The sequence below is a fragment of the Mytilus galloprovincialis genome, chromosome 3 (genome assembly GCF_965363235.1).
Source record: "Mytilus galloprovincialis chromosome 3, xbMytGall1.hap1.1, whole genome shotgun sequence".
Classification (NCBI taxonomy): domain Eukaryota; kingdom Metazoa; phylum Mollusca; class Bivalvia; order Mytilida; family Mytilidae; genus Mytilus; species Mytilus galloprovincialis.
In genome coordinates, this window is record NC_134840.1 from 52,843,350 (window position 1) to 52,863,304 (window position 19,955).

A 19,955-nucleotide genomic window follows, 5' to 3' on the forward strand; every position below is an offset into this window, starting at 1 on the left:
CCATTTATTGCATTAAAAACGTCATGTTCCTTTCCAAATAACTTGTCAAACATCATTTATTTTTGTAAATTTTCTTGCATTCGTCCGCCATTGACCGATTTCTAAACTACGGATCTGAAACGGACCAGCTATGACCGAAATCCGTACTTTTACAATAATTACTACGGACGCATGGATGGAACAGCTGACAGAAGAATATTGATCCCAAAGGGAAAAATTACGCATTCCACACGCATTAAGAGACTTTTGGTTACATCTAATTGATTGGTGTACATATAAATCCCTATATATTTTTTATGGATTGTTTCAAACTATTGATTAAAGTTGCTTAACTCTGAGACTATTATACTAATATCAATATATTATGGCCCAGCTTAATAACTTTTAAATTTTTTTATGAGAAACACTGAATTTTATACACAAGATAATTTTTAATTAAATTGTAATTGATATATTATAATTTCTTTACATTTTTTAAAATATTTTTTTTTTTTAGTGCTAGATATTTAGTTGGTAGTTTCTCATAAGAACCTTAGTAAAACTTAAACAACTTTTTATTTAAAATGTTACTTTAATTGTAATTTTTTTACTCAGATATGCATTGAACAATATAAAAAGAACTTTATTTACATACGGCCCTTTATACTATTATAAAATCCAAACATTGTAGCGCACCACGCGAATGAGCACTTCTCTTTCAAATCTCACCACTTCTCCCTATCAGTTTCAAAAAGAGAAGTCACTTCTCCCTATAATTCTGAAGTAGTGTGAGCCCTGTAACCTTTAAGAATTCCCTAAACTTTATACATGTATTGCAGATGCTGATGTACTATATTTTGAGTCAGAACACAACAGACAGTATAGAGGATGCCTTTAATGTAATGAGAGGATACAATGTGATACTCACCCAGGATCTTTATGTGTTTAGAATGAGACATTTGATCAAACATGGCATGGTAAAATAAATGAATAATACTCTTCATTTCTCTGAAAGAGTTTCCTTGCATGGGACAGGCACATACATTTGTGGATGTGTTAAACTCTTTTTTGAGATCTCCACTCATCCTTCTTTTCAGTTTTACCTATACAGCTTTCTATAAAACATAGACTTATTTATTATAGTCACATAGTCAGAATATTATAAAATATTAGAAACTGTTTGAATTTTGCATATGATTCTAAAATGTTATAAGTTAGATGAAAAATGAACAAATTCCTAAGACCTACTCATAAAATGTTTGAAAGGTTAATAATTCACTTTGGGTTGGACATGATCAGTTTTAGAAAATAAAGATAGATAGATACCAACTAAAAATAAAATGATCACAAGATCAAAGAATTGCAAGAGGGATCACTAAATAGTAGTTTCAAGAATTTTCTATGAATTGATGGAAACTTGTAGGGAGTGTTAACTTTGTTTCATAACAACGGTCTTCAAACCAAAAATTAATGGAGTTTTTTTTCCTTTTTAATAAGCTTAACCTATGATCTTTAATGTTTGTGTTGTATCTAACAAGTTGGTGCAAACTTGTCTATCATTTACTGATTGAGAATGTTGTTTGATGTTTTTTCCTTTACATATATAGTTTTTTTTGTGTATTTTAGGTAAATGAATGTATTGACTTACTGAAGTCCATACCTGGGAATGAGAGATTAGAATGTGGACATAGAATTGTGGATTATGTCAAAGTTCTACTTAATGACACTGTAGAACTAGATGTCAAGGTCAGTTTATAGACAGGTTACTGTAGAACTAGATGTCAAGGTCAGTATATAGACATGAAAGACGGGTAAATGAATGTATATTGGACATAGAATTGTGGATTATGTCAAAGTTTTACTTAATGACACTGTAGAACTAGATGTCAAGGTCAGTATATAGACAGGTCACTGCAGAACTAGATGTCAAGGCCATTATATAGACAGGTCACTGTAAAACTAGGTGTCAAGGCCAGCATATAGACAGGTCACTGTAGAACTAGATGTCATGGTCAGTATAAAGACGAGTCAATTAATGTTTTCTTTCATTATAAAAATGAATGAGGTATTGTTATGTTTCCTTCTGATACCATCTTAATAAAGCAGGGATTTGTAGTTGTTATCATCAATCAGTATTCCTTATTTATTGGTTGATTGTCCAATCAGTATACCTGTTTTATTGGTTGATTGTCTGTCCAATCAGTATTCCTGTTTTATTGGTTGATTGTCTGTCCAATCAGTATTCCTGTTTTATTGGTTGATTGTCTATCCAAGCTTTTTATATGCAACTCTTTTTTAATCTAATTGAAATGAATGAATTATGGGGTTTCTAATATCGTTTTTGATCTAGGAAGCCCCTGTTTCATCTGTAACAGATTCAGTTTGTCGCCTGGCAGTGTCAGGTATGGTGACACATAGGAATCACCTTTATGACTTGCTTCATTATACAAGTTTTTGTCATTTTTATGCATTAAATTTTAAAATGATAGATAACAGACTAGCAGTGCTTAATACCCTATACTTACAACCATGACATTAAAAAAAATTCTCTTTGTGATAAAAAGGTAAAATTAGATGTCAGATGGGATTTTCTTTATATAAAAAAAATCAATATATATTGCCTTGTTCTTTTTTTCTAGGAATTACACAAAAAGAAAACATTGTTCACCGAAGCAGGAAGTTACATCATTAAACTTATTGTTGATCTTGAGGAAGGTATAAAAATATTTAAGGTTGCAGTAAAAAAAAGATCAATAAAATAGCATTTGAAAAGAAAATTTATGTCATATACCCTCATTAATCCTGGTTAATGATACTCTGACAACTTCTTCATGAAATTTTTTTTTTAAATTGAGAAAAAAAATCTGTTATTTTGTTATTGAACTTAAAACAGATTGCATTACATAAAAGTATCTGATGTGAATAAAGTATCAACCTCCATTGATGGCTATAATTTCTGTATAAATTATTTTGCAGATTACATGAAGTCTAATGAACTAAGAAATCTTCTGACAGTCCTACAGAGTTTACTGGCTCTTCAGGTAGAAACATATGTTTATTACTTTCTTCTTATTAAAAGGATATAAAAGGGGAGGTAAGCATGCATATACATGTATTTGTCTATAGTCTATCTCACAAGTGATAAATGTCTTGTTTGTTGCACCATATGTATCATTTTCATGGCAGCATTATCCCTAGATGTTCAGATATGGTATTTATATTTTACAGTTGATAGATTGCTCTTATTATGTCAATTTCAAGCACCAAGGTTAAACTTCGAACTTAAAAAACCCACACTTTTGATAGCATGGTTATGAAGGAGAGTGACTAAAACTTCACTTCACATATTCTGTTGTAGCATTCAAACTTGCAGATATTTAATGATAATTTATTTCTGTCATAGTTCCCATAACAAAGCTACATACTCATAATAAAAGCAAAATACAAAAATGAACATTATAGTTCTTGTGCGAATGAGATAATCAAATGTTTTCAAATCATATTTAAAGTTTATGTGGATGATGATCATAGGTACATGTATGTATTTCTTAGATGATTGATTTCAACATTTTAGGATAAATGCAACACAGACATGGTTGCTTTAAAGATAAAATTAAAAAAAAACCCATACACATATGGTGATTTTAAACTGGGGTAAATACACAAAAATACAACATTATGAACATTAAAGAAAAAATCAAAATTTGCATTTAAATATTTTTGATCAATTTTCTACAACAACATTAAATGAATGAATTAATCCTGCTTGTTTTATTTTTTTGTTTTTATAAATGTGATTTTGTTTTAATTGTTTAGAAAGAATATGACCAGTATATAACCATAGATCAGTACTGTGATGTTAATATCAGGACCAAATTACTAGTTACCTATGCCAAACAGTTCTTCATTAAAAGAGAATCTAAGAAGGTAAGTATTTTTACCCAGGTATTCAGAAGGCAAAAATCCAATCATTAGAAATGTGAAGTAAGATAGGCCATCATCTACTAACAGTTTCCATGAATAACTTATGATTTTCAAAATTGAGTTCAAGTTTAATATTGAAGATCACTTTTAGGTCCTTCAAGTATTGGAAAATGATGTTTTATGTTGTTGATGTGTATTGTCTAAGGAACTTTAATTTTACTGAGAAAGTTTAAAGAAAAAGAAAAAAAATACAAGTTTGAAATTCAGGTAATAGTTGTTTATTTTGAGTTAATGATAGAATTCAAGTGTTCATCTCAATTATTTGTGTATTTTTATTTGTATTTCAGAAAGAAGCAAGCAAAACAAAAGTTTTCAGGTAAATTTATGAGGAAATTCAAAATTAAAATGATGTTGAGATTAACATTACTTAATCAGATTTTATTGATTATATGAGATATTAAAGAAGAAAACAACAGAAAACCTGAAATGGAATTCATTCAAATCAAAACAGCTGAAGTCTAAACCCTGAGATAATACAAATGATTAGTGGTTCACCTGTAACCACTAACTGGTATAACACAAATAAACATGAATCTACAGTAACTGTATACTAGAAATGCTTCATCACAAGTTATATCTAAGAACAAAACATGTTGCTGCTACCAAGCAAGCTTAGCTGTCATCACTGTAAATAAAAAAAAAAGGATAATTCAAGACAAAAATGAACATTTTTACTGGAGTTCTGTAAGATAATACCATTAAATGTGAGTGAATTAATCCTTTAATGTTTCCTCTCAGAGTTTTTAAGATGACACCATCCAACATATAATGACACCATTGCCATAAATAGAAATTTATCTGAATTTATACATTATTATGCATTCGAGCTGTAAGATCCATGCAAACTCATTGAAATATCTATTTTGATATAAAACAACATAAAATTGAGAAAGGAAATGGGGAATGTGTCAAAACGACAACAACCTGACCATAGAGCAGACAACAGCCGAAGGCCACCAATGGGTCTTCAATGTAGCGAGAAACTCCCGTACCTGTAGTGTTCTTCAGCTGGCCCCTTAAAAAATATGTATACTAGTACTGTAATACATAAATAACAACAGACTACTAGCAGTTAACTGACCTCAATTAAACTGATTGAAAGAATATGTCTTCATCATATGAATATCAGGCACAATCCCGACCGTAAGGGGTTTAGTATCATACTATCATAAAATATATGAGAAGAACATAACCCGTGTCATGCCAACAACTGTTTTTTAAATAAATGTGTTTAGTTCCGATGCAAAGACCTTATAAGTGGGACAACATCCCTAATGCGCCTCGAAATGAGGAACTCAAAAGTCATGTGTAAAGAAAAAATCTCTGTGTAGTGATATTGGACATGTTTCTATTTTTAACAAATGACTGAACTTAACCATTTGTGGTGATTAGGAAAGAAGAGGAACATAGAATAAATGTGTAAAAACTATGGAGCTATTGAATGTGTTCAAAGTATTAAATTTTCAAAGAACTTATTGTGTTAAAAAGGGGATATTTTACCACAAGGAGCTGCATCACAAAAGGATGTTCGGGGTTTGCTAATTTACGGAAAAAGTAATCTCACTTCGTACCCCGAGAATTTAACCACATATGTGAAAATGTCACAGCTTCGAAACGAGCTATCATACATATCCAAGTTAACGATATGGACTGAGCTACAGGAAAAAATGTTACCATTACCGCCTATGTAAGAACAATTAAAGATATTGAGCCAAGTGAATCAATATTAAAGCCAAAATATGCAATCTTTAATGACCTGACAACAGTATCGTAACTATATCCCTTCTTTTAAAATAAGTCTGTTTAAAGGTTTATTTAGCTTTTGAGGTGAATACTGACATTTTTTAGCTTTGTAAAGAATATTACCATAAAAGATTGGATGTGAAATACCTGAACTTATAAGATATCTGCATGTTGAGTTATATTTACGAATTATTTCCTTATACCGATTATAAAATCTAGTAAATGTTTTGACTAGTTTGTGATATCGAAAACCCTGGTGTAATGATTTTTCAATAATGTTTATATATTTCACAGATTAGCAGATATTTTACAAATTTCCCATGTAAAGATTCAAGGACAACTTGCCATAGAAGCTGCAAAGACGGGTGGAATTCAGACCGCATTGAAATACTGCAAGTAAGGATGATAAAGATTGTACTAGGGAGAACACAATAAAATTGTACCATAGTGTCTTAAAGGAATGAAACAGATATTGTTATCTGAATTTCCTATATATAAGATACCGGTACTGTAAATTCAGAAATTGTTGCAATGTTTTATTTCTGCAAAAAAAATGTTACAGGGTTATAATCTCAATAATTAAAACTCGCATTTTGAATTTTTTTATATGAATTAAACTGGAATTTTCTCAATATTGCAAAAATGAAAATCACATTTTAGTCTAGAATGACAAAACTGCATTAATAAATGAAAGCAACAACTTCTGATTTACAGTCATTACTGTAATCAGAAAATGCTTTTCATATGCTAACACTGTGCTAAAGATAATGTATTGGATACTGTCACATTGTTCATTCACATACAGATTCTGTAAGACTATCGCAACTGTTATATTACTGTACTTTCAGTATGTTACTTGAGTCTGACCGTACAGAGGAGACTGCTGAAACGCTATACAGTGTAGCTCTGTCATTCCTAAAGCTGCAAGCTGACTCTGAGAACTGTGACCTGACAGCTGGTCAACTTAGAAGTTTACCTGAAGTTACATACATGTTGACATCAGAAGCATTAGTTGTATGTAGTGGTCATTCAGGTATGAAAGAATGATATTGTGAATTAATGTTGGCATGTACATAGAGTTCTAAAACCAATACAAATTCAAGGATGCTATATAAGTGGCTTTCCAGTACAATTATGAATAACACAGATACCATCTTCTAAAGGATTTGTTATGTTTTCAGGAAGTCTAGCTTCAAAGTTTTGTCAATTGGTTTGCATACACACCAGTGTGGTCATTGTTATTTTAAACAGAAGATATGGTCTTTAACTTCAAAATGTTATATATTTTTAACACAAGTTAAATGGACTATGTATTTGCAGCTTGTTGTATGATGACCCCTTTCAAAATAGGACATGGTGGGGGCGGGGGGGGGGGGGGGGGAGGGGGGGGGTGCAACAAAGATATTTACTGGCCAATCAACATGACAGGCACTACTGAAAAGTAAAACTAGGATGTATGTATTTAACATTCTTTTGTTATAATATCCTTGATGGTTTTTATAATGTCAAGAAAGAAATACATTTAAATGAATGGCTCATTTACAAAAAGTAACTTTATGAATGTTTTCAGATTTGTTTATGAAGTGTTTAGATTTAAACAAAGCAGCATCATTAGCATTATCTGTAAGTCAGCAGTGTGAAGCAGGAGACTATAGTATATGTGAACAGGTATAAATTGTACATGTAATGTCATTTTATTGTATGGATGATCATTCTTTCAAAGAGTTGTACCTGATTATTTTTCAAAATAATTTTTCAGTTTTTGAATTGCATGCCAGATTTTTGTAATTTTAGAAGAAGACAAAAATTTGAGATGAATATTAAATAGTGATTCAACAATGGTTGAAATTGATGATAGCAACGGAAAATGTTTTATTTTTTTATCTTGTTAGAAGTACAGTCATTCTATAAAGCACTTCTGATAGAACAGTCATAAGTCCCATTTTAAGTTTTCTTCTCTAAACAAGTTTTTTTTTTAAATGTAACTTAATACAGATTTGATTGTATATTACAATTATTATTATTATAAAATTGATTGTCTGAATTAAATCTAATTATTTGTAGGAGGAGGAAATGAACCAAGAGAAGGTAACTCCATCTGTAGAAATGGTTTCTGATTGGATGTCAGACAGCATGTTTAAAGAAGATGCTCTTGTGATGAATTCCACTGTCATTCTACCATTCATCTCACAATATTGTGTGTGTCATCCAACTATTGGTATGTTTTTATGGAAACCTTATATGGTATACATTAATTGGCAATGTTTTTAGGAGATCAACTTTATTTGATATTAGTTCATCTGACAGGGTTGAATTGATCATTTCCAGGATTCAATGTTTAACTTAGAAGTTTTTCATGATTTAGACAGTTTTTCGGATAATTTAAAAAATAAATCAACTGCATGTGGTATTGAATGGTTGTTATTTGTATATGACAATCTTACAGGGCTAATCTGACTTTGAACTCGTTTCTTGGTTCATTGATTAACATTTAGTTTTCACAGTTATATCAGTAAGATACCATAAGTAATACGTCAGTATATTTTGTTTATAAAATGCTTTTAACGTACTCATATTTGTCTGACATAAATCATTTGACTATGACCTCATTTATTTTGTCTAGTGGCAAGCCTCTCATGATAACTTAGGGAAAACTAATCATCTTTTCATTATAAATTTCAATTAAATATGTCTTTAATTTTTTTTTATGTTTAAGATGGGACTACAGAGGATGCAGAATGCATTGAAAAGTTGACAACTTCTGTCAAACCAGTATTGAGCTACCTAAAGGATAATAGCCACATACAGTTAGCTTTCCAAACTCTACTTCATATGTTATATACTGTCCATCAGATATCATTAGTAAATCAGATGGGAATTCAGCTTATTAATGAGGTACTATATTTTAGATAATGTGGGTCATATAGGTATAAAGCTAAAAAAAACTAAGCAGGTTACTGTAGTTATGATAGCATCTGTATGTTGAGAATATAGTGCAAATATTTTATGTTATGTTTCCCGTATTTACGTGTTATGTTAATGAAGTTACTTTGTACCTTTGTATGGTATATACCTTAGATATAGATTTTGAATATAATTGTAACACAAAACCAAGTATAGAGACATTCATTTATTCAATACTATTTGGTGCCGTGACCAGGAGTATAGTTCACTGTTGACATGATATTTTTATTGAGTCAGTTGTTCATAATAACGTGTTAACCTGAAAGGTATAATACAAAAACCACTTGTTCATAAAAGAGACATTAAAAACTCATAAGATGAAGAAGAAGGAGAAGAAAAAACACAATGCCATGGCACAAAATAAAAAATGGGGAAAAATAAACAAGTTCACAGACACTAACCCCACAATAAAACTGGATGTGAACTTAGGTATATATTAATGTAGACCTGATAGCTTCTGAACAACAGACTGGAATATGTCTCAGTAATGTCCTTGTTGAAGTGTCAGCTTCCTTTTGAAGATAGTAACACATCGATTAAGTATTACTGATGCTGGTATATTCATTTAGCCTATAGATGATAACCTTCAAAAATGCAATTTCTGACAAAATAATGTTAAAAAGTCTAATCTGGTATTTGAAAATTTCAAATTCAATTTGACTGGTGTTTGGAATTTTATTTCCAATCATTTGTACCTTGTTTCAGTCATGACTTTTAAATATAACTGTTTCTATACCATTTCTTTAATATTTGTATGTTTCAAATTAAGTTTTTCTCATTTCATTACAGACAATAAGTGAAATTATGACAGAGAAGAAAAATGATTTGGACGGAATAGTTAAAACAACTACACCTCTGATAAAAGAGTTTACTACTGGTGTATTGATGAAGGTAATCCACTTTATTTCATCTCTGTGATACAATAATAGACTGTTACCATGATGTCACAAAATGCCATGTGTACAGAAAACAAAGATATCAAGTTCTATGATAAATGAAATATTTTTTCAAACTTTTTTTTACAAATTAGAAAACAATCCTTTGAATTATTGTTGAATTTAATGTTTGTTATTTTTTACTGATATTTGTTTTGTTTAATTGCTATGCTTGGTACTCTTATGGCATTTTTTGTTGTTACTATGCATGATACTCTAATGGCATTTTTTGCTTTTGCTATGCTTGATACTCTAATGGCCTACCTATTGTAAAATCTCCACCAAACCTTATGTTGAGTTAGTATTTATTCATATGTGTGAACTTTTTTGTGTTTGGACATATCACAGAAATACAGCTGTCATTGTATATTTTAAGATATTTAGCAACAACTTTAAAGACCACCACCTAGCCTTAGCCTATGTATTAAGTGGTACAAAGAGAGATGGACAGGAAGCTGTGATGAGGATTATCAAAACATCTGGCCATAACTATAGAAGACTAAGGGTAATCTATTTGTAGGGGAAAAGAGAATTTCTTTATCTTTGATAAACTAGTGTGTTTCTGCATTTAGCTGCAAGTTTTGCTAAACAGATTATTAATTCCTATTGTCTTGCCTAATAAAGACATCTTTTTCTTAAAGAATGGAAATGCACAATATCTACCACATTTTTCACAATCTAGTAGTCTTATTTACATCATTGAAATGAAAGCTTATAGAATTATATGATGAAAGAATATTTGATACTTATTGACTGGGTATGAGTGGAATAGTAAGTTTATTGTCCCTGAGGTGCAACTATTGTCCTTAGGCGTAGGCAAGGGCAATAGTTGTATCCGAGGGGACAATAAACTTACTTTTCCAAGAATATCCAGTCAAAAAGTGTTTTATTATTTCGAAAAAGACAACAGACAATAAATGGTGGTGATAAATCAACTATCGTAACATATAATGCAGAAATCCAACCATAGTGTTTGCTTCATAAATATTCTGAAACTACAATGCTAAGGCTACGTCCTGCACAACCCTAGAAACAATAGGGTAAAAAGCAACGTTGTTACTCCAGCGGTATTTTCAAAATCCTCTAATCCTGTAGCCACATTTGAAATTCTGTGAAATATGATGAAGCTTGCGGTCAAATAGTTTCATCAAGGTCCAATAGTTGGAAACTATTGACCAGTCAAATAGTTCAATGTTTTCAATTTGAAAAAATAATAATAATATTGTGTATTTATTTTATATAGAAAATGATAACTGAGGTATAATGAATTATTTTGTTGTTGTTTACTAAATATAATTGATGTTTTCAGCATTAAAAGTTTAGATTTTTATCTTTGCATTATTTCCTTCTTAATGCATTATTGTTTTCAACTGTAAATATATAAAGATTTATATTGTAGGCTATTTCATATGTTGGTATTGGTGCTGGGGAAATTTACAAGGACCCTAATATAATTAATATGTGTCAAAGGTTAGAAGTCAATGCCAAATGGGGAAACAGACTGGCGAAAATAAAGGTAATTATATAATTCAGTTGTTCTCTAATACTTAGCTTATGGCACTTCAGTTTTTAATATGACTGATCATCTATTGTCCAGAAGAATATATACTAGTTGATGACTCATTTTATGCAAGACATCTGTTTTCAAGAAAGAAAAAAAACTTATATATAAGTCAACTAAGCACTTAGACATTCAACCTTTTTTGTAAAGTTGAAATATATTCCAGAAGACTGGTATGTTGAAGAACACTTGTAATAAGTAAATGATAAAAGATTTTAGTTCTTTTAATATATTCTTTATATTACAGATTAGTTTTAAGGATGCATTCCAGATGCCAGTGAGTGAAAAGGCCAAATTACTACCTCAGGTGGCTCAGTCTGCTGGGGCTGACACAGAGTTGATCATAGACTTTTGCCAGTAAGATTTGTTTGTCATGTCATTCTGTATGCTATAACTACTACCTCAGGTGGCTCAGTCTGCTGGGGCTGACACAGAGTTGATCATTGACTTTTGCCAGTAAGATTTGTTTGTCATGTCATTCTGTATGCTATAATTACTACCTCAGGTGGCTCAGTCTGCTGGGGCTGACACAGAGTTGATCATAGACTTTTGCCAGTAAGATTTGTTTGTCATGTCATTCTGTATGCTACAACTACTACCTCAGGTGGCTCAGTCTGCTGGTGCTGACACAGAGTTGATCATAGACTTTTGCCAGTAAGATTTGTTTGTCATGTCATTCTGTATGCTATAATTACTACCTCAGGTGGCTCAGTCTGCTGGGGCTGACACAGAGTTGATCATTGACTTTTGCCAGTAAGATTTGTTTGTCATGTCATTCTGTATGCTATAGCAACTTATAGAGTATCAAAGAGTGTGTACCTGGAAAGAAAGGAAAAGATGTTTTATTTTTACAACAATTTGTAAATTTACTGTGATATGAAATTTTAAGGAATGGTATGCCCTACTTTTTAAATGATTTTTCATAATTTTCTTTTATTTAACCTCAATTTCATGATTGATTAATTATAACAATTGTGTATTTATATGAGTCATACTCAATTGTTATTTTTAGGGGTTTTTTTTCAAATGAAATTCATCTTTTTAGAGCCTTTGAAGTTGACACAGATGATGGTTTACTTATGTATCTGGAGCATGTATTTACTACAACAGAACATAGTACTCTGTCAGGACAAGATGTAAAGAAGATACAGCTGAAGAAAGCTAAGACAGCTATAGATAGTATCCGTGATGAGGATACATTGTATGACAAGTTACGCAAATTGTTTTATAAGGTAAAATGACAATTATCTCGTAATATAATCTCAAAAACTTAAGTTTGGTCTTGACAGTGATGAGTTGTAACATTTTAGTGCTTTTTAGATCTGTTAGACACCTAGTTGATGTTTCCATTAGTTTTCATTTAATTAATGAATTTATATGTTTTTGTCACACATTTTTCTTCTACTATTGAACATACAAGTAATGAATCTGGTTTTCAATGTAACTTGTGAGACACCCCCTTTTTTTTTATTTCCAACACTTTGAATTGCTAGACAGGGTATGATTAACACTTCAACACATGCATTCTTGTTTCCTTTGAAATTGTCATAGTTCAGAACACCCAGAGTTTCATTTACTTTGTCAAGTTATCTCTGAGAGTCTTTGTTCTTTTAATTACAGACTGATCCATATGATTATGAAAAATTAGATTTCTTGATGGAAGAAATGAGAAGAATAAATGATACAACAGAAAGTGAAAAGGTAATGAAAATTTTCATTTTATTCGTTTCAAAGTAGTGTCAAGGTCTTTCTCTGTGCCTGAAAGTCTTTAATTCATATGGAATTTCAAGACAAATCGACTACTTATTTTGGATTTATTGCCCCTGAAATATGAACAACCAAATTTCAAAGTTTTGGTTAATATCTTGAAAATATTATCTGATCGAGATATTTTATAAACAGTCAATATGATCAAAACAGTGAGATCTTCAAAGAAATCACCATGGTAGAAAATCTTCAATTAACCCCTTGTGGTGTTATTTTCTCTGAATGATGTTGTTGAACCATTTTTGTCGAGCCTTCGACTTTAGTCGAAAAAGCGAGACTAAGCGATCCTACATTCCGTCGTCGTCGGCGTCGTCGGCGGCGTCAACAAATATTCACTCTGTGGTTAAAGTTTTTGAAATTTTAATAACTTTCTTAAACTATACTGGATTTCTACCAAACTTTGACAGAAGCTTGTTTATGATCATAAGATAGTATCCAGAAGTAAATTTTGTAAAAATAAAATTCCATTTTTTCCGTATTTTACTATAAATGGACTTAGTTTTTTCTGCGGGGAAACAAAACATTCACTCTGTGGTTAAAGTTTTTAGAATTTTAATAACTTTCTCAAACTATCCTGGGTTTGTACCAAACTTGGACAGAAGCTTGTTTATGATCATAAGATAATATCCAGAAGTAAATTTTGTAAAAATAAAATTCCATTTTTTCCGTATTTTACTTATAAATGGACTTAGTTTTTTCTGCGGGGAAACATTACATTCACTCTGTGGTTAAAGTTTTTAGAATTTTAATAACTTTCTTTAACTATCCTGGGTTTGTACCAAACTTGGACAGAAGCTTGTTTAGGATCATAAGATAGTATCCAGAAGAAAATTATGTAAAAATAAAATTTAATTTTTTCCGTATTTTACTTATAAATGGACTTAGTTTTTTCTGCAGGGAACCATTACATTCACTCTGTGGTTAAAGTTTTTAAAATTTAAATAACTTTCTTAAACTATCCTGGGTTTGTACCAAACTTGGAAATAACCTTATTTATGATCATAAGATTGTATCCAGAAGTAAAGTTTGTAAAAAGATTACTCTGTTTTTTTCTGTAATTTACTTTCAAATGGACTTAGATTTTCTTACGATCATAAAATAGTAACAAGAGGAATATTTTTATTGATTTTTTTCCTCATTGTTGTTGAGCCTGTGATTTACAGCAAAAATAGGCGAGACACTGGGTTCCGCGGAACCCTTACAAATTTTTTGCATGTTTGTCAAAAATTAGAGTAGGTAAAAGAAAAGAAATCAAGATCTGCAAAATAAGATCTTCATATAGCCAAACTAGGTACGGTATTACTGTACCAGATTTGAATATTGCTATCAATTTAAAAATGTTGATTGCAGTTAAGATGATAACTACGTTCATACTGTTTCTTCTGATTGTGTGTTTTCAGTTCAACTTTTATTATAAACATTAATCATTAAAAAAAAATCAACTTATTTTTTTTACAATATTCTTCAACTTCCATGTAATAAATTTCAAAAAGGATTCAACTGTTACCTGTAATGAATAATTTTTGATAAAATCATTGTCCAATACATTTGAAATAATTTGTTACAGCATGCAAAGGTGTTATTTTACCTGAAGCAGTACAAGAGAAGAGCACCACCAAGTGAATTTGAAATTAACTACAGACACCAAAAAGATAATGAAGAGGTAAGCATGGGTTTCATATCATATTTCACTGACAAATTCAAAATAAAATTGAGAACAGAAATTAAGAATTTGTCAAAGAAACAACAACCCAACCAAAAATTATTAACAATCGAAGGCCACCAATGGGTCTTCAACACAGCAAAGTGATCCAACTCCCAGAGGCGTGCTTCAGCTGGCCCCTAAACAGAAATGGATATTAGTTCAGTGATAATGGAGGCCACTTAACATTTGGACTTAAAACTTTGTTGCACATACATTTACTAGTTTTTAGTACATTGAATTCAAAAGAAAATAAGACTATATACTCATGATATATAACAGTGTACATATAATGAATTGACTTTTTATCATGTTTATATGCTTTGAGAAAGAAACTGGAATGAACTTAAACAATATACTTTACATTATAGATGAAGATATTGACTGATTCCCTGTCACCCTATAGTAGTACCAGGATACCATTACATCCACTCTTAGATGGACATAATGCTTGGAAAATTATAAGTATATATACATTAAGGTCAAGTATCAGTAAATAAACTAGTCCATAGATTTTTTTTTAAATTTAGAACTCAATTAGATATTGAAAATATACATCAGAAAATGTAAAAAAAGGATATGTTATCGTCTTCGTTTTCAAGAAAAATCCATTTTTAAAATGGTCCGAGAGGGTACTAAATTACATTGAATATATAGGGTAAATCTGTATTTTTCTTCTACAATTTTCGGTTTCTTGTATAAATCACGAGAACCGCTCCATAGAATTTTTTTCTAAATTAATATTTTTTTCCTCTTTGTCTTACGAATTAGATGATATTAAAAAAAAATATTGTCACGACTTCGTTTTCCCTGTAGAAGCGACGCAAACCCAACATTTTGGCAAAAAAAACATCAAAATTCGTGACGTCGTAGTTGTTATTACATAATGTCAAGTTATCATGCTAATAATTTCCAACGTTCTTCGTGTTGATTATGCACGATGATTATGTGTTTCGTATTGATAGATTCTTTTTTCTCATAAGAGTCTGGATAATTATCATAAATTTTTATTTGGTATTACAAATATTCTTTATTCTTTATATTTTAGCACCCCATTATACACTTTTTCTTTTTTTTTCTTTTTTGCATTTTATTCTGCAATTTTTGCCTATTATTCTGTATTCCGTCAACCCCAATCAGACCCTCTTTTATGGAACATTTTAATAAGAAATTATACGTTGTAAAAAATGTGATACATGTATGTCCATTATCAATATACATATCTAAAACAATTACTAATTCAGACAAAAATGCGTTGTAAGTACATGAACGCAAAAATGGTAAAACTTAAAAATAGAAATCATCAGGTTTACTGTCTACAAGTTGACGCAATAAAAGATGTACTTGAATCTATATTTTTTTATGCCCCCCACCCCTCAACTACCCCTGTATGTCTGTCCGTCTGTCATTCCGTCTGGCCGCCCGTCCTTCCGTCCGTGCGTCCCCCATTATAGTTTATAGTTATTCCGTAAAACATCTAGACAGTTTGAATCCTAGAACGTACTTTGCTGTCTGTTTGCATGTGGTCAGGGTTTTTATTAATATTTGCTCTAATGAGAGATAGTTGAACTTTGTCATTTTTGGGTAACCAATTCATAAATCTCTTAGACTATCTTGTAAGTCATCTGTTTACACTTTTTCTCCGTTCCGATATATGATTTGGCCACTTTTGAAAAAAGCAGCGGAACATGTAATAGCTTGTGTTTTGGTACTATATCACGACAGAACGTGTTCTGTCCATATACTGCTGCTTAACATAACATATATAAACAAACATTATATCAATGATTCTACAAATTCTTGAAAGAGTGTCGTGTGGTTATTTATACATCTTCAAGTTAACAAGAAAACAAGTCTACAAAAACGTTTTAAAAAGTTTACTAAATGGTTATTGTTCCATAAGTGTACATATGTATGCTCGAAGTATATATTGAATCAGTACATGATACACAACATGCGACAAAAAAAAGGGAAAAAGGGGGGGGAGGGTAGTAATGACAGGAAACTAAATTAAACTAAGGCTTTGATGAATGTAAACTTTAATAAAACTTGAAGTTACATAAGGGGAACAGGAAAATAAGAATATTATTGCATCACTTACAACAACCTTTAAATTGACCAGTGATTTTTTATTCATTACTGACCAGAAACACCGAGATAATCCAACGATTTTTAAGGGTCCATATGAAGTGTTGACCTAAATGTTCTTTATCTTTAAATGTAACACTTATTCTGTAAAATCTTCAATTAACGATTTTGTAAAATTCTTCTATCATTACATGATTTCTTAATTCTGTACATGGTCTACACTATTATATTAAATAATTATTTTATTTTCCGTTATTATTCTTCATAATTTTGCAAACTTTTTTGTTCAATTTTGACATTCGCCAGTATCCGTTATTCTGCAACTCCCTTTGAGATCTAACTATATGTGACAATAAATTATGCCTCGTTCACACGTACCTTTAATTCGAATTGAATTCGAATCGAATGCGAATCGAATTCTCTAATCGCGTTCACACACTCTTCTTTTTTAATTCGAATTGATTCGAATTGGCTAATTCGAATTAACTAATTCGCATTAGAAATACGTTTTTGTTAATCCGAATTAAAAGTTAACGTCGTTAGGACAGTAAAGCGAATTTGACACGCATTCCAATTCGAATTAAAATTGACGTTAGAACGTTAAACGTTTCGAATGCGAATTAAACTAATTCGAATTAGTTAATGCGAATCGAATTCGAATTACGTGTGAACTCAGCATTAATGTGCATCTCTCTCTGAATTTCGCTTTCTCTCAAGACATTGCACGGTCTTTGTAGTACAGTGTATTTTCCAGAAAATACATCGTGTAAAAACATTTCCGAGGAAACCAAATATACGGAGGTTGAGATATGACATAAAAACAGATGTACATATTTATGTTTAATATGCCTACAAAAATACCCCCCCCCCCCCCCCTTCCCCAACCGAAAAAAAAACAAGAAAAAAACAATCGCACACAAGCTGAGACATGACTGGTAATATTGTGTTTTGTTATTTAGTCCATCTACACAAATGAGGGGGACCTTAAACGGGACTCCGGGATCGGGTGATTTAAGCACGGGATTTCGGGATTGATCCTTTATGGATCCGGCTATTCTTTTTTTCGAATTTCAGTATGGCGGGATTGAAATTTCTATAAAATTGGGGACCTCGGGATTTCATGTTTTTAAGTCCGGGATTTCTGTGCATATTTTTCAGTCGGTATACATATATATAGTAGTACTATGATATAGAGGTGGTCGACCTTCAAGTTTTATGAGTGAAATAGAATTGAGAACAGTTCTATTCTGTATTTGAGATGCTACTTTCAGCTAGGGTACATTTTTTTTTATTCGGTTAATTTTTACCCATATGTATATAACAATTTCCTTTGAGGAGACAACCATACGAGTCAATACTATTAGGATACTAAGCCCTGTATAAATCTTCAAACCATATACTATTTGTACATGTATCTATTTAAAGATTTGTGTTCTATTTTTAACATCGAAATTGCGGACGTGAAAGAAAGCACCATTACATAAAAAAAAAAACCGTTAGATTACAAAATGTAGCGATGGATTTATGATCGTGAAACATCATTTTTGCTTATTTTTAATTTGTTATAGTCTAAAAACTGTGTATGAATATTAAAAAACCGTGAACAAGGTTAATTAATTTAAGTGTATTATAGTTTAGTGCCATCTATGACTGACTGACAGCAGCGGCGAATTTATGACCAGTATTACAGTCATTCCCAAAAAATGGGTACAATTACAAAATTTCAGTGTCGCCGGCAAATAACCACAAAATGCAAGCTTAACATATGTCACAGATAATCTTTTTCGTGTTCTAAGTGATTAATATGTATACTAAAATAAAATTATATTCTTTTGTGATGTATATCGTAAATAAATTTGTGTGATTTTCTATTCAATATACGGAAATCACACGAATTCCGAATGTCGCCAAGAAAAACTCCAAATATCGGTGTGAATTAAAATACTTTATTTCATCTTAATCATGATTAGATTTGCTTTTTTTTATTTGACACTATATTGATTTTTATCCACAAAAATATTTTAGAATCGAAAGTTATAATATACACTTTGATTTACCCATTAAACCAATGTCGCCGATAAACGTATAACCTACCGTAACGTATCTTTAGGTACAGTCAAAACATATTTATATGATTGGAAATCATGCCCAAAGTGACTTTAAGCAAAGTTGATACATCAAATTTTAAAATCCTGCCTTTAACTTTTATTGCAATGAAACAAAAATCAAAAAAAAATCTTCTCTTTCTCTTTTTTTCGATTGTCGCATATAAGAATCCAACCTACGTAACGCGTATTTTGGAATGCACTAACCAAGAACAAATCAAAATGATGATTATTTCATTGAAAGCACCCATAAAGCTTCTCAATAATCAGTTTTGAGAAAGCAACTCAACAATATTGTTACATATTTTCATGCATAATGTAAATAAAACTAACCTCCGTTTAAATAACCTCCGTGACGCAGTTATTTACAGTTAAGTTGTCAGACTTTTTTATCAGTATCAGCGGCTGCCGACACTGCCGAAAGTCATTTTTGTAGCAGACATCATTTATTATAAAGAAAACAGACAAACAAAATACAGATTTTGAGAAAAAAAATGTTGTTTTGAGAAAGGTAGGTTAACTTGTTTTTTCCCTATTATGTGAACAACATTATAACGTTTAATAAACGTTATATAAGCCATTTTCTTAGATTTAAAATAGTCTACAACACAACTTGTGTAATTACGACGACAATCATAACTTTAACAGCGGTTTATGGCAAACATTTTCAAGATAATTTAGGACTCATCAATGTAACGGAGGTTATGCAAATAAAAAAAATCTAAAGATGCATGTAAACACGATCATACCAATTGAAATTCTTGTACATTGTTATAGATACCAAATCAGTTCATCAATTATCACTAATAAAAATCAAAAGGTGATGTCAATCATAGACGACATCATTGATTTACGTAACGGAGGATAGAAATTTAAGGAAAAAAAGTTTTTTTTCTCTAACAGGACTTTACTCTTTTTAGATAACGATTTACTAAGAAAAATGTTTAATTCTGTTGTCTTGTTTGTCATTTAATTCCAATATTTACATTCATTTATATGTTTGCTGTTGGTAAGAACTGGAATTGTCCGTTATGGAGGTTTTAAATGTCGTTACAGGGGATAGAAATTTTCGAAATGAAACTATTTTGACTCCAAAACTTCATAGTTGAGTATAATACATACATTAT

General features: G+C 30.9%; 1 protein-coding gene across 1 annotated transcript in view; it reads left to right on the plus strand.

The window, feature by feature from the left end:
* Nucleotides 1–19,955, plus strand: part of LOC143066733 (kinetochore-associated protein 1-like) — a 68,769-nt gene that overhangs the window by 29,801 nt on the left and 19,013 nt on the right. Inside the window, exons 27-45 of the mRNA XM_076239544.1 lie at nucleotides 819–956; nucleotides 1,606–1,725; nucleotides 2,619–2,694; nucleotides 2,956–3,020; nucleotides 3,796–3,935; nucleotides 4,202–4,279; nucleotides 6,001–6,102; nucleotides 6,555–6,739; nucleotides 7,277–7,374; nucleotides 7,771–7,924; nucleotides 8,423–8,601; nucleotides 9,460–9,561; nucleotides 9,982–10,110; nucleotides 11,005–11,121; nucleotides 11,414–11,523; nucleotides 12,212–12,398; nucleotides 12,787–12,867; nucleotides 14,501–14,596; nucleotides 15,007–15,100. Coding sequence (XP_076095659.1) covers nucleotides 819–956; nucleotides 1,606–1,725; nucleotides 2,619–2,694; nucleotides 2,956–3,020; nucleotides 3,796–3,935; nucleotides 4,202–4,279; nucleotides 6,001–6,102; nucleotides 6,555–6,739; nucleotides 7,277–7,374; nucleotides 7,771–7,924; nucleotides 8,423–8,601; nucleotides 9,460–9,561; nucleotides 9,982–10,110; nucleotides 11,005–11,121; nucleotides 11,414–11,523; nucleotides 12,212–12,398; nucleotides 12,787–12,867; nucleotides 14,501–14,596; nucleotides 15,007–15,100 — 2,251 coding nt within the window. The remainder of the gene's footprint in view (nucleotides 1–818; nucleotides 957–1,605; nucleotides 1,726–2,618; nucleotides 2,695–2,955; nucleotides 3,021–3,795; nucleotides 3,936–4,201; nucleotides 4,280–6,000; nucleotides 6,103–6,554; nucleotides 6,740–7,276; nucleotides 7,375–7,770; nucleotides 7,925–8,422; nucleotides 8,602–9,459; nucleotides 9,562–9,981; nucleotides 10,111–11,004; nucleotides 11,122–11,413; nucleotides 11,524–12,211; nucleotides 12,399–12,786; nucleotides 12,868–14,500; nucleotides 14,597–15,006; nucleotides 15,101–19,955) is intronic.